The 14742-nt window shown below is 35.2% G+C and overlaps 1 protein-coding gene across 2 annotated transcripts in view; it reads right to left on the bottom strand.

The window, feature by feature from the left end:
* LOC145683863 (uncharacterized) overlaps window positions 1–13831 on the bottom strand; it is a 102818-nt gene extending 88987 nt beyond the window's left edge. The window contains exon 1 of one of the 2 annotated variants that reach the window (XM_081755481.1): window positions 10587–13831. In XM_081755481.1, the coding sequence (XP_081611607.1) occupies window positions 10587–10595 (9 nt within the window). In that variant the 5' untranslated portion in view covers window positions 10596–13831. The remainder of the gene's footprint in view (window positions 1–10586) is intronic. The other variant, XM_081755480.1, reaches the window with a different exon arrangement.
* Between the last annotated feature and the right edge of the window lie 911 nt (window positions 13832–14742).

The raw sequence follows: 14742 nt of genomic DNA, 5'->3' as shown, positions 1-14742 counted from the left end.
GATGTGCTAAATAGATGATTTTTGCTATAGAAGACAAGTGAATAGACGGTTCTGATGAACATACTAAAACTGGTACTAGAAACAGTCCATTCCTTACATGTTGTGTACCCCTGAGAATAAAAATGTTTGTTGGGAGGGCTCCAATATGATACGTGTTATTGCTAGTGTTAGTGGTATCCTACCCTTAATTAACGCAAGTCTTTCTGATTATCAAATCTGGATAATGTATTTATAATGATAAATTCATATAATATAAAATAGGTGTATATTGCATAGAATAGGTTACTCACCCGAACAGAAAAAAGAAAGTTCGCTTGACATCCGATGCGAAACACATTTCACACTAAACTGAATAGTTCCAAAAATTGACACCAGGGCGCACAAGCTAGCAACGGTTACGGCAAACATGATAGTTTAATAATTAATTAATATTGTTATTATTATTTTACAATCTACGATTGTTCTGAGTTTGCACAGCAAGCGAGACGTAAAAAATAAGTGATCCAGCAAAAGGATAAGAGAAGAAGCGAGCCAGCAAAACAAAGAAAAAAGTATGAAATGTTAAAGAAAAATAAAATCTTTAAGTTTTACATCCCCCAGTTACGCCAATGAAAACTGTGATTGCTTTGCTCTTTTGAATGGCATTGAAAAATATATGGAAGTGGGAAAATTACACATATAATGGTTGATCACATTAAATTACAGAAATCCGAAACATATTAAATTAAGAACTTTAATCATATGAAGTGAATGTTTTATCAGTACACCGGTTGTTATTAGGTAATTTTGTATTAATCAGTGTTATAAACATACGAGTTTCCGTAGGAGTTTTGGTTGAATTGATTTTAAGTTTATTTTTTGTTTAGCAGTAATGTTATTTTCTTGTAAATTTTCATAATATTTCAAATCAGATGAAGTTCCGCTGGGAATTAAACCTGGCACCCTTACGTGAAAGGAATGTATGATAGCTGGTGCACCATGAAGGAGTTTGTGCTGAACTTTTGGGTTTTATAATATCAATAATTTATTTGCTACAAATAATTTGAATTATAGGAGTTTTACACCAGCAAAGTTTTTAGGAGTAAGCTAATTTTGAAAATGAAATGAAATGAAATCTCTAAGTTTTACGTCCAACGGTTATGCCGGTCAGGCTAAAGGTGACGGTGAAAATGAGAAATGAATGATTTTATGTTGTTTCGCTTTATAAAAAAAGCTTTTGAAAAAAGTATATAAAAAGTGGGAGGAACCCCACGAGCACGGTGTTTGTGACTACGAGCCCAGTCGAGATTGGTGAGCGCGAGCCCAAGTGACCGCGAGCGCCAGTGATTATGAGAACAGTTGAGGGAAGTGGTCGCGAGTCCAGTTGAAAAAAGTGAGGTCGAGCGCGAGCGAGCCTAGTGCAAAATGTTCATCTATCGGTTTTGTCCATGGGTTGTTTTTGCACATGCGGTATTTGCGTGCGCAGTTTTGTCCTTGCGCGGTTTTTGTCCATGCGCTGTTTTTGTCCACGCTGTATTTGCATGCGCTGTTTTTGTCCTTGCGCGTTTTTTGTTCATGCGCTTTTTGTCCATGCGGTATTTGCATGCGCTGTTTTTGTCCTTGCGCGGTTTTGTCCACGCGGTATTTGCATGCGCTGTTTTTGTCCTTGCACGGTTTTTGTCCATGCGCTGTTTTTGTCCACGCTGTATTTACACACGCGGTTTTCGCCCATCGCTGTTTTTGTTTGCGCTGTTTTGACCTAGAACCATGCGGTAGTATGCCATACCGCCTCTGGTTTTTCAGTGATGAAGACATACCGCTTCTGGTTTTTCGGTGATCAGGACATACCGTCGCTGGAAAATGGGTACTAATATACTTTTAATAAATCCTTTTTTCTATTTAGTAATTGACGAATAATTATGCACGTCAAAGATTTTAAATTGGCAACACCGAAATTTTTGTTACCTTTTCCAATCCCTTGTTTTTAAAATGAGGTGTCTACAAAAAGTTCACTCCTTGCCCCTATGCAAGAACTCTTGTTGGTTGTGTTGGTTGTAGGTAAGGGCCACATAACTGAAAGGAATGAGTCATGGGCCCAATCCAAACAAAAGAAAGTATTGAAAATGCGACTCGTTTAAACTGAAATTGGAAAGTGTTGTTATGAATTCGCCGGGATTCCTTTTGTGTCTACAATGATAAAGAAATACATAACTGAGTCGGGTAATTACGAGAAAAAATATAGTTTATGCAATAAAAAAGTATTTTGTCTTGCTTAAGTGTCAAATCTGTTGTTTTGCTTATTGTTTTATATTAAGCGTTTTATATACTATAGTGTCATATTCAATTGTTTCTTATCTTCTTGTCTTAATGCATATAGTTGCCGTATTTTGAGCATGGGTGGATTTAGGGTTGTCTACTGTGGGGTTGGATCTTCGGGGATCTGGAACACCCCTCAGTCGAGTGAAGGTCAGCAAGTTCTCCCGCGAGAAATTGTTTAAAAATTGTTAATATAAAAACTCGGTCTTTGATCATTGTCATGTATAATTAATTCTCTTGTAAAGTATTCATTGTAGCTTTGGAAAATTCAAAATTACTAATAAAACTCCAACTGACCAAAGCAATATATATATATATATATATATATATATATATATATATATATATATATATATATATATATATATATATATATATATATATATATATATATATTAAAATTATATATTTGTGTTACAGTTTCGGCTATGTAACAAAAATATATAACTTTAAAATATATATTGCTTTTGTCAGTTGGAGTTTCATTAGTAATCTATAATTCTCTATAATACAACAGGTATTTTTCTCAGAAAATTGAGGCAAAGAATCTTTATGCCTCCCCCACCCATAACCACGGAGGAACCCTTTCATAGTTTTGAGTCGTTCTGTAAATTGAAATGCAATCTTTCAGGCAGCATACCCTCACTGACTTTCAACATTTAGATAGACGGTATGTCGAGTCAAAATGGTAATAAAACATACAGCCTCTTTTTTCTTTCCACTTTGAATACTGCGTTACGGTAGTTCGGATTTCGCATTAAAGTATAAGTTCACGTCTCACATTGCCTTGGTACTGAAAACGTCGCTAAAATCCAGTCCAACAAATAAAATGGTTTAACAAAACTCTGATCCCGGCAGCTTCTCCGATATTCTGGATTACAAGTTGTATAGGCTCGCTCGACATTCCTCATGAAAAAGACATGTAGGTTTTAGGTATATTTTCTGTAATTCTCATGCGCTTACATCTTGATAGACCCTGTACTTATCTTTCAGTGTAGGCCTTTACACACACACACACACACACACACACATGCACTAAACATAAGAGAGAGGATAGATGTAATGAGGAAAGTTAAAGGAGAATGCCATGTTGTTACATTACAATTACATTAACAATTACATTCTTCATATGTATGACGATATTTCGTGGTCTCCGAGCCACTCTAGATCTTTAGGATCGCGGGCCTTCCAGTCAGACTAGGTCACTTTGGGTCACAGGTTCGTCCAGGTCATCAGATTTGGTGGGTTATGTTTTTAAATGTTCCCGGGTCACCGCTCATGAATTTCTTGACCTGTTCCATCACTGCAGGAAATGAAATGAAATGAAATATTTCAGTTTAACGTCCCACGATTATACTCGTTATTCTATGGGAGATCATCATTAAGGCAAGTGAATGATAATGGAAGAATTGGTGGAATGAAATATGGAAGGAAATGGGGGTACTCCAAGAAAACTCACGGATACGATGTTGTCCACCATAAACTTACTTGGCCGGAAATAGAACCAGAGATCCCACATACCAGGGGTAAACGCTCTACCACTGAATCACCGTGCCCCCTCCACACTGTTGGGTAAGTCTAGTTGTGTACAGGTTGTATACCTAGTTCACCAGGAACAGAATAATCATAATAAATAATTTGAAAATGTAACATTTAAATATGCATATAGTAAATCTATTTATAATATCGTGGAATGTAATCAACACAAAATAATTACTAATGTCTTGGGATATACAATGCATGACAGGATATACAAGAGAAATGTAGATATTAACATCTCTATTAAGTTTTTATTTGAAAGAAATCCAGAACAGCGTTTTTCAGTTCCTCCCTCTCCAGTTTTTGTCTCACTAGCTGTGTTATTGAAAATCCTACGCCACACATAAAAATTTAACCGCGTTTTAAATATATGAAGCAAAATTGTGAAATTTGGCTAGGTGTGTTTTTGTTACCTTCTATAAAGATAATACAACTGGAGAGTTACTGTAGCAATATTACTAGATTTTTTTTTTGAGTAATCTTGCACGGTAGAACCACGGTATTGTATTCCATTCTATAAATAGTAACTTTTCTTTCTTTTTTCTCCCGGCACATGGTTTGAAAATGATTGCAGTAGAGGAAGAGAAAAGCGAAAGATGTTAATTTTCACGCAAAAAGGAAGAAAGAAAGAAAGAAAGAAAGAATAAAAACAAGAAAAAAAAAAGAAATGTTGAACGTTCCACGATAATATTCTGTTAGCTAAAGGAGATAGATTATTGATGAAAGCAAATGATTATGAAAGAATTGGTAAATTGAAAATGTGGGACGAAAAGGAAGAACAACGAGGAAATCCATGTACACAATATTACCTACAACAAACTCGCGTGGCTTGGAATCGAACTAGGGATCTCTCCTACCAGACGTCAGCGTTGTTCCATTTTTTTTTTTTTTTTTTAACCAGACTTCATTACCACTGAAGCAGAGTGGCCCTTAATTTTCATAAGAAAATATAGCCCGTATAGTATATACATATACCTCTTAACGAACAGATGCTTGTCTTACATGTTTTACATCAACTATTTCATTTCTAGTGTGTAATACATCTTTATACTTTTTGTGCAAGTGAATTTGGTTGTAAACTGGACAATAGTATTTCTTTCAACAAGCATAAGATGGAAGAACGTTAATGTCTTTTGTCATACTTCAACAGATGTACGCATTGTTGTTGTAAGCTGGTATATAATCACATTTTCTCGGAATATTCCACATTTATGGAAAAGTAACGTTTTCTGAAAGTAGTTTTTCCAGTTTTTCCTCCCAAAAACAAATTTGGAGTGTTGCGGACATTCACACGAATCATACAAGTGAAAGATGCCATTGTTCAAGTTTATGTGGAACTTCTGTTTAGAGGGTTTTTTCCTCATTCTTAAAAAAAAATAAAAAAACGAAGTCCGTTTCATGTATATATTTGAAACAGTTGCCAAGCAAAGTTCATGTCGTAAAACATATGTGTATGTCTTTTAATCTCTTTCATATGCTTGAAACATTCAAAATGAAAACAAATAGAGGCTTGTATGGACTTCCTAATACCATCTTAACTTCCCACGAATTTGCATAAACTGCATCTGTTTTATAATAATGAAAACAAGAATCCAAAGCATACTGGTGGATAACAAAATGATTCTCAGATAAAACATCAATCCAACATTTCCAGCAGGGATGAACACGAGACGTGGCGAGACTAGAATTAAGGCTGTCTGGTCTGATCTCGAGAAAACGCCGTCTTGTCCGTCTTGTATCCGTCTTGACTTCAAGACGAATCGAAAACAATATGAGGTAAAACTAAATATAATAAAAATTTTAAAACTGGAAAATTTGCAACATTCTTATCAACATGCAGCAAAGTTTACAAGTTACGACGGAAGCAAGTGACAATTTTACAATGTAGGGACGATGAACAAACAGTTGATGAGGTAATATTTTTGTGCCCTGTTGGGCTGTTCAACTTTGATGTTAATGTATTTCATGCCTTATAAAATTTTGATATTTGGGTGCTCATTAAAAATGCTGCAAAAGTAAAATTTAATTCTTCTAAAATTTTTCTACTAGTACTTAGTTAGCAAATACTACTTAATGGAATGTCGATATGCAGTGGCGAAGGGTGATAGTTTCAAGGGGGTAGGCCCAATGTTCTACTATTTCTACTACTGCTACTGCTACTGCTACTACTACTACTACTACTACTACTACTACTACTACTACTACTACTACTACTACTACTACTAATAATAATAATAATAATAATAATAATAATAATGATAATGATAATAATAATAATAATGAAACAGATTAGACATAAATATTTTTATACAGAAACACAAGAAAACAAATTCACATAAATTTAACGTAATTGTAGGCCATCGACAGCACTTAATTCGCCGTTGTGCAGTTTGTTTTAATTGGGCGTGATCGGGTGGGGAAGGTAAATTATCACATTATTTGCGCTTTACAAGGAACATATGGAGCCTTATTCAGAACAGAGCCCTACAAAACCAGGCCCGAAAACGGCCCGGCCCGGATGGATCTATATTCTGTGCCTGGCTCGACCCGGCCCGGCCCGGCCCGAATCTCGAGCCGGGCTGTAACCGGGAGGAGAACGGGCCGGGCTGTAACCGGGCCGAGCTATAACCGGACCGGGCACAAACGGGCCGGACTCTAAACTGGCCGGGCACAAACGAGCCGGGCTCTGAACGGGCCGGGCACAAAGGGGCAAGGCGTAACCGGCCTGAGAACAACCAAGTCTGATAAGTCAAGTCAATCCTTCAATATGCAATGGAAAATGAGAAATGTGTCGTCATAATATTGCAATGTCTATTTGTCCTTCTGGAATGGGAAAATCGTGTGAAAGGTTACGCAAGGTTTGTTTTCTATATCTCTATTCTGTCTGTCTATGTATTATCTGTGCTTGCTCTGTCCAGCCATGTTTATTATACAATAATACAGCTCATGGATGTAAAAGTCTTATACTACACTCATTAGTGCATTACGAGTAACAGAGAAGATATGTAAAACTGCTACACCATATGTGATACTACAACTACTACTGCTAATACTACTATTACTATTACGATTACGAATGCTAGTGCTAATTCCACTATTGCTGCCACTGCTGCTACTATTACTACTACCACTACTGCTACTACTCATTACTATACTAATACTACAGCGAATACCACAACTACTATTACTAGTAATACGAAAACAAAGCAATGAAAATGAAATCTTTGATTTTTACGTCCGACAGTTATGCCGGCTAGGCTAAAGGAGAAATGGCCATTGAATTAGCGACAGACAAATTTGTGAGACGTCAGTCTTTTCAGAAAAAAAATCTCGTCGGTTCAGAGCCTTTATAGTTTATATTACCGTGTGAAAAAGGAATGGACAAAGGGAATCGCGAGGACGTACCAGCGAGGGATAGATCCCTGAAAATTATTAACTGGCTTCAAGAAGGAACAAAGATTCGCAGCTCTTTTTCCAGAAAGAAAAAAGGAAAACGAAAACAAACAAACAAACAAACAAAAAAAATGATTTTCAATAAACCTATACATTTACTATTTGACATTTTTTAAAGTTTCTTGTCAACACATTTTTAAGACAGAAAAGGAAATATTCCGCTACCACTAAAAGGTTCCTGTATGTCGTAGCTTTGCGTACCGCCAGAAAAAACGACATATATATATATTATCATATAATAAGTGAATTATCAATAGTGCATAAAGTTTTTTTATTAACAGAACAAAATGAACAATTAAAATTATATTTTTCAGTGCGAATAGTCAAAGCATCCAAAAATAAGATAACCTGAGGCCAAGGTTGTGTGAACTGGAAAATAAACTTTCCCATAACAAGCTATAGCGTAACACCTAGCTGACCTCGATAGGTGCATCGGTGATCTCACAATTGTTTGCAGGAAAAGTTAAAAACACAATATATGGTGATGTTCTGGTGGACAAATACACGGATTTTCCAAAACTGAACGGAAAAACAAAAATAACCTTTATATTTGTATACATAACAATAATACTTATTAGGAAACTATTTTTTGACTGGTCTAAGATTCAAAAATATAGTGCCAACTAGTTATGAAAAACAAGAACATTTACGAGTATAAAAAGACAGATTTTATAAACCAAGCATACATTGTTTTGGGATCATTCATTCGGAATCCACCATTTCGGATTCACTTCGTTCCGTTGAGAGCTTCGACATGAAGTCTCTGCGTAGCTGTCGTCAGGACATTAAGTATAAACTCAGAAAGAAAGTATAACTAAAGTATGATATAGATGATAAGTCAAATTATCTATTAGCAATTTACATGTTTTTGTAGTCATTGTATGTTTCTTTCTTTTAGTACCGTAATACAACTTATTTATGCATTTGACTTATGTGTAATTGTTTCTTTTATTCTGAATATTAATTGATTGCATTATGCATTCTTCTTATTATATTTTTTATATGTGTTATGGCTTTCCCGGCGAACATAGAAGTGATACATGACATCCTTTTATCATTCAGATACATTTAATGACAGATAAGGTATATACTATCATAGGTTAGCATTAAGCATTCCGTTATTCATGCATAACACAATACTTTTTTCTCACTTATGACCTCATTAGTCAAGGCTATGTATATTTTGTTAATTAAGAAATTATTATTATTATTTTAATTTTTGGTAATTGAAAATTTGCTCTTGACAACATTTGCTTTAAACCCATATATTTAATTGAAATTTCATTTAAACAGTGGTTTTATTTTTATGTGTGTGCATATTTTCTGTTGCGCTTGTTTTGCCAAGCTTTATTCCTAGAAAATTTAATGCACCAGATTTAATTGTTAATACTAGTATAATCTTTAGTACTGTGTCCTGTCTTGTTTATTTGTCTGTTTGGGTTCTGATTTTGGCCACATCAGCCCATTTTGTATTGTGAGGTGACACGAGCTGGTATCGTGTGTTTTCTCTGTCTTTCTTTTTGTGTTACTATTTCTCTAAGCATCCCCATTCCGTACCATTGTTTTAAACATTTTTTCCATTAAGGTTCATAGTGGCGGGTCTGTTTTCCGCCCTTCATGCATTATATGTTACATAACATATCTCCGACAGGGAGCATGAGATAATTCAGGTATTAATGTACATTTTCGAGTCTGATGGTATCAGTAAAACAAACTCGAACGATATACCTTATCTCCCAGTAGTTGTACACAAGTTATTATGTTTGATTCAAAGCAGCATTTCCGGCTAAGTGTATAGGATATTTCAGATGTAGCTGTACCTTTACGAGTCTGATGACAAGAGTCATCAAAATAAACTCGTCCAGCATACCTTATACCCGGATGTCAACTCAGACATGATTTTGTTCTATGGGGTTCTGTTTATGTTGATAAATGCTTAAAGAAATATTCAGTACTAAAGGTCTATACACATATAGTTCTTAGTTATTGGGAGTTGGTCTCCGTTACGAGACTTATAGTTAATATGTTATTTAAGGTAATATTTTTACTATTTTCACCACTGCATTAACATTTCAGTATTTTATTTCAAATTTCCTTGAGGTCATGATGCTAATTTTTTTCCACTAAATTATTTTGATTATTTAGTTATTTACTTGCACATTTTTATTTATGGTTAATTAATTTTATGTTGGTTTATCACTAAACTTACGTTTTATTAATTTTTCACCAGTTTGAAGGTTACTGTCAGATATTTAGTACTTTTATTATTACAATTACCTTGTGATACTCTTTAATGCTAACCTACATTAATATTGTCATATACCCCTTAGGCTCTTGGTGATGGTCTTAGTTCAGAATTTAATTATTTTTGTTCGGCGGGTTGAGGGCGCCGAAATTTTGCTACCTAACCCTCACCGATGCCATCTTGCTCCAAGGAAATGTGGAACAAGCAACTATTTCGTTTTCAAAAAATAATTAAATTTTGAACCCTTCTGTGTTGTCTTAATCTTTATTCTTTTGGGATTAGATTATAATTACCATGCCCTTACTTTTTCTTAATAGGCAATAATGTGAAAAGCTAATAGATATATTTTGTACAACAACATTGAATTGCTTAATTTTTCGGTCATAATTTTGATTTGAATCTAGCTTTGTGTTTGTTTCATATGGCGTTTGTACACAACCTGCTAATCCTATTCAACTTCATTTTTTTTTTTTACCTCAAACTTCCGCCTACGTCTCTCGTTTTCGTTCTGCAATAGCTGAATTCATCTTCCATACTCTCAACATTTGTTTCCCGTATTCCAGACAAATTCGGTCATTAAGTCATTTTCCACTTCATCCTATTTATTTCCCAATAGGTATTTTCCTAGAATAATCAGTTCCAAACCACGTACAGTACTTCATTTTTCCGCTTGACAAAATTCGAGTTGAAACATACATTCTATATGCGTCGTTTTTGGGGAGTTCGACGTCACAGACGATTGTATTTGAATTTCCTCTTTTGTCAGTGGGATAATATTTTTTACAATAACCCACGGTAAGATATTCCTGAAATTGAGGCCGCAGGAATATTTCACCGCGAATGTTGGTCTTTTTTGAGGGCGGAAGGCTAACGTTCGACCTTATGTTCACCTAATCATTCTTGTACCATAGCGCAAGGCCAGATATTCCTGAATTGAGGGCGCGGGAATATTTCGCCGCTTTTTTTTAGTCTACTTAGTGGGAGGGTAGGCTTGCAATTAATGCTCAAATAATCAAGACAGAATATAAGCAAATTTCAATATTCTAGGACCTACCTTAAGCATCAAATTCCATCTATTACATAGATCAAAATGCGTCACATCACTAACACAACTCACTTATCTACTCACTAACACGATTTATGCACGAGACTTTTTGAACGAAACTTGCAGACACCACATCAGAATCCGTAAGAATCATAACTAACAATATTCACGCACACAATTCTAACCGATCTGTCATACACATCACAAGACACTTTCATTTCCGAAACCTAAAGTTTTCCGCTACCGTTTTTATCAAGACATTCTATCTCATAACGGTTGGCGTGTCATCTTTTCCTTTCTGGGTCATTAACCATAAATAAACAAACACACTTGCTATGCATTCTCTTACCAAAATGAAAGGTTTTTACCAAAATGAAATACAATTTTTTTTTTTGCTATTGTTTGCTTTACCATACTTTGCAGTCCGAAATAGTTTTATTTTCAATACATATACATATCTCAGACTAATTCCAGTCCGACGACAAAAAGAGAAGAAACACTATTTTTTTTTTTTCAAAACACATAAATCTAAAACTAATGCAATCCATTTCTTTTCAATATGCACCTGCTTCGAGATCCCACAGATGTCACTTCCAGATGCCAGTTCATTCTCCAGCCTACCAGAAGCGGCACCATCTTCCTGCGGATGGCCATTTCCAGCATCTTCACGAGTCTGGTTCGAGATGTTCCTGGGCCAGCCTTCACCTGCACGATGCTATTTCCAGTTCCCGTCTCGTCACGATGCAACGAGAATCTGTTCCTGTTCCCGGCTACATGGCACCTCCAAGAGTTTCTTTTTCAGTTCCAGTCGTTCCAGAGACAATGGTTCCAGCAGCTTCCAGAATTCCCGACCCCTTTTTTCGGAGTCAGCCACAAGGTGGACTGAGACAGTATGGATTCCGGCCATGAACCAGCTCATCCTAAAGCAGAAGCTCCATATGGTTCCAGCAGCGACCTGACACCCCGACCACATGTATTTTTTGGGTGACCTTCATCAGGTGTGGATAGGCGCTGATCCACTGCTGTACCACGGACCACATCTTCCCGTCAGTGCTTCGCCAAGATTCGACGCACCAACTCTCAGTGCATAAAGTTTTTTTTTTAATTATTGATGCGGACATTTTCAGTAGCCGCTCATTAATTCCCAGAGGGGGATTATCATATAATAAGTGAATTATCAATAGTGCATAAAGTTTTTTTATTAACAGAACAAAATGAACAATTAAAATTATATTTTTCAGTGCGAATAGTCAAAGCATCCAAAAATAAGATAACCTGAGGCCAAGGTTGTGTGAACTGGAAAATAAACTTTCCCATAACAAGCTATAGCGTAACACCTAGCTGACCTCGATAGGTGCATCGGTGATCTCACAATTGTTTGCAGGAAAAGTTAAAAACACAATATATGGTGATGTTCTGGTGGACAAATACACGGATTTTCCAAAACTGAACGGAAAAACAAAAATAACCTTTATATTTGTATACATAACAATAATACTTATTAGGAAACTATTTTTTGACTGGTCTAAGATTCAAAAATATAGTGCCAACTAGTTATGAAAAACAAGAACATTTACGAGTATAAAAAGACAGATTTTATAAACCAAGCATACATTGTTTTGGGATCATTCATTCGGAATCCACCATTTCGGATTCACTTCGTTCCGTTGAGAGCTTCGACATGAAGTCTCTGCGTAGCTGTCGTCAGGACATTAAGTATAAACTCAGAAAGAAAGTATAACTAAAGTATGATATAGATGATAAGTCAAATTATCTATTAGCAATTTACATGTTTTTGTAGTCATTGTATGTTTCTTTCTTTTAGTACCGTAATACAACTTATTTATGCATTTGACTTATGTGTAATTGTTTCTTTTATTCTGAATATTAATTGATTGCATTGTGCATTCTTATTATTTTTATTCAATCTCTTTTATTTTACTATCTGTCACATCTGAATGAAAGGTCATGGATCACTTGGGTAATGGTCTCCATCTGACAGGCAATACACTATAACTATAAGCCCACTATACTACCCGTTCCATTATTGTGGTGTACTAATACGCTTTACCCATTACACCGTTGAGAATTAATTTTATATTTATTTTTTTATATATGTTAATATATATATATATATATATATATATATATATATATATATATATATATATCCTCCCCTTCCGCCAAATTGCGGGGCTGAATTTGGATTTAAACAGCCGGAAGTGTCACTGTTCGTCTCAGCGACCCCGAAAGCTATCGATTCGACACTAATATCGGTCATTTTCAACATTTTTATATATCTTTTCTCTCCTCCAAGTTGTGGGGTTGAATTTTGATTTAAACGACATCGGAAGTGTCATTGTTCATTTCAGCGACCTCGAAAATTATGGATTCGACACTAATATCTGTCATTTTCCCCTCCCCCCTTCCCTCATTTACACCTTCAAAGAGAAATGATAAAAACCATCCCGAACCTCATCTATGTTGAAAATTTTATCGAGGTCGATGAGCTCCTCCGTGGCTAAGCGGTTATCGTACGCACCTTTGGCGTGGGAGGCCCGGGTTCGATTCCCGGCGGGAGCTCATGTAGTTCGGATTCCACGTTAATCAGTAGGTCCACGTCTCATATAGCCTCGCTGCTGAACGGACGTTAAACTCAAAATCATCATCATTTATCGAGGTCGGTTTGATGATTCAAGTGTTATTAAGTTAGAAACATAGTCACTTTCATTTTGATTGTAATAGATAATCTGTCGCACTAGAAAACATGTATTTGTTTACATACAGGATGTTGTACATAAAGTTTATATAAGTGTCTATATTAAAATATTAAATACTAGTAATTATATGTTTTAGTGCATGAATATTAGTGAAATTTTACTACTGCTCTTTCTCTTAAGAAGTGATTTGGTTAAAATTAACAAAACCTCACCAGACCAAAGAACATATTGAGAACTCAATTTCATTCAAGAGACCTATTTTTTGCAGTAGAACACTTCATGTTGGTAGGCTTGTATGTAACTGTAAGTTCTGTAATTAATGCACATTCACGAATAAACGACATACCAGAAATAAGTGCAGACTATTAATTTTCAACTAGCTGAACCTGCGTTCTCTGCATAGCGCATCATTCACATATGAGCATGAATCTCCTTGTCATTCATCATATCTATACATGTTCCTTTACAGATACAAGTGAAGGATTCCTTCATAAAAATCAGCAAGGGTTATCATAAATGGGAAATTTTTTCTATTATTTTTTTTAAATATCTCGCACCGTTTGCAAGATTTGAGCCCACTTGTGGTTGGAATTCCTAATTCATATACGACTAGTGTTTTTTTTTTTTTTTTTTTTAAATTTTTGCATGCATTATGTAATAAGTACAGAGCGGATTTTAAGGTGCAGCACCTTTTGTGAAAAAAAGTAGTTGTTATAAGAACCAAAAACGAACTGAAATGAACGCACTTTGTTGCACCTTTTTAGTGAATTTTGCACCTTTTTTGATAGATTCATAAAATTTCTCCCTTTTTTACTTTTTTAAGACTTCAGCACCTTTATTGTCCCTTTTTTCTCTTTTTTCAAAAATTGGACAGGACAAACAGTTTTATTTTCAATCTAGTTTACACATAACATTCCATAAATTTAGACGCAATCTTGACGGATTTGCTATTGATAAATTGGAACTGAATTTGCGAAACAATCCGGACATAGAAACCTTTGCAACGTTAACAGAACTTCCTGTCCATGTACTTGCAAGATATGTATCCCTGGTTTCTGTTGAAGTTTCTCCACATACAAGGATCTCCTGAGCTCCAAGCGACAGAAACTAACATTCGAAAACATAGAAATTTGCATAATTAAGTATAACCAGTTCCTGAAAACCCAGTAGTACAACGGTTTCTCAAGCCACAATATTGTTAAAGTAAAGTTTCCTTTTTTAAAATACTGAATTCGTTTTAACTACAATTTTATTACAAAAGTGTTAAATGTTGTACAAGTTTGGGATTAAATAAAACAATTTTGCAATCTGTGTCAAATGTTTACAGCCAAGCTTATGCTGGTATATTTGCTGCTGGTGTAATGAATAAAGAATGTTCATGTAACTGTATACTATAACACTTAATAAAGATATTCTATTACCACCTTTTTTGCACCTTTTTGAAT

This window comes from Thermobia domestica, chromosome 4, assembly GCF_964235325.1.
Source record: "Thermobia domestica chromosome 4, izTheDome1.hap1.1, whole genome shotgun sequence".
Classification (NCBI taxonomy): domain Eukaryota; kingdom Metazoa; phylum Arthropoda; class Insecta; order Zygentoma; family Lepismatidae; genus Thermobia; species Thermobia domestica.
The sequence above is the reverse complement of the archived record's forward strand: the minus strand, read 5'-3'. Positions and strand labels throughout refer to the sequence as shown.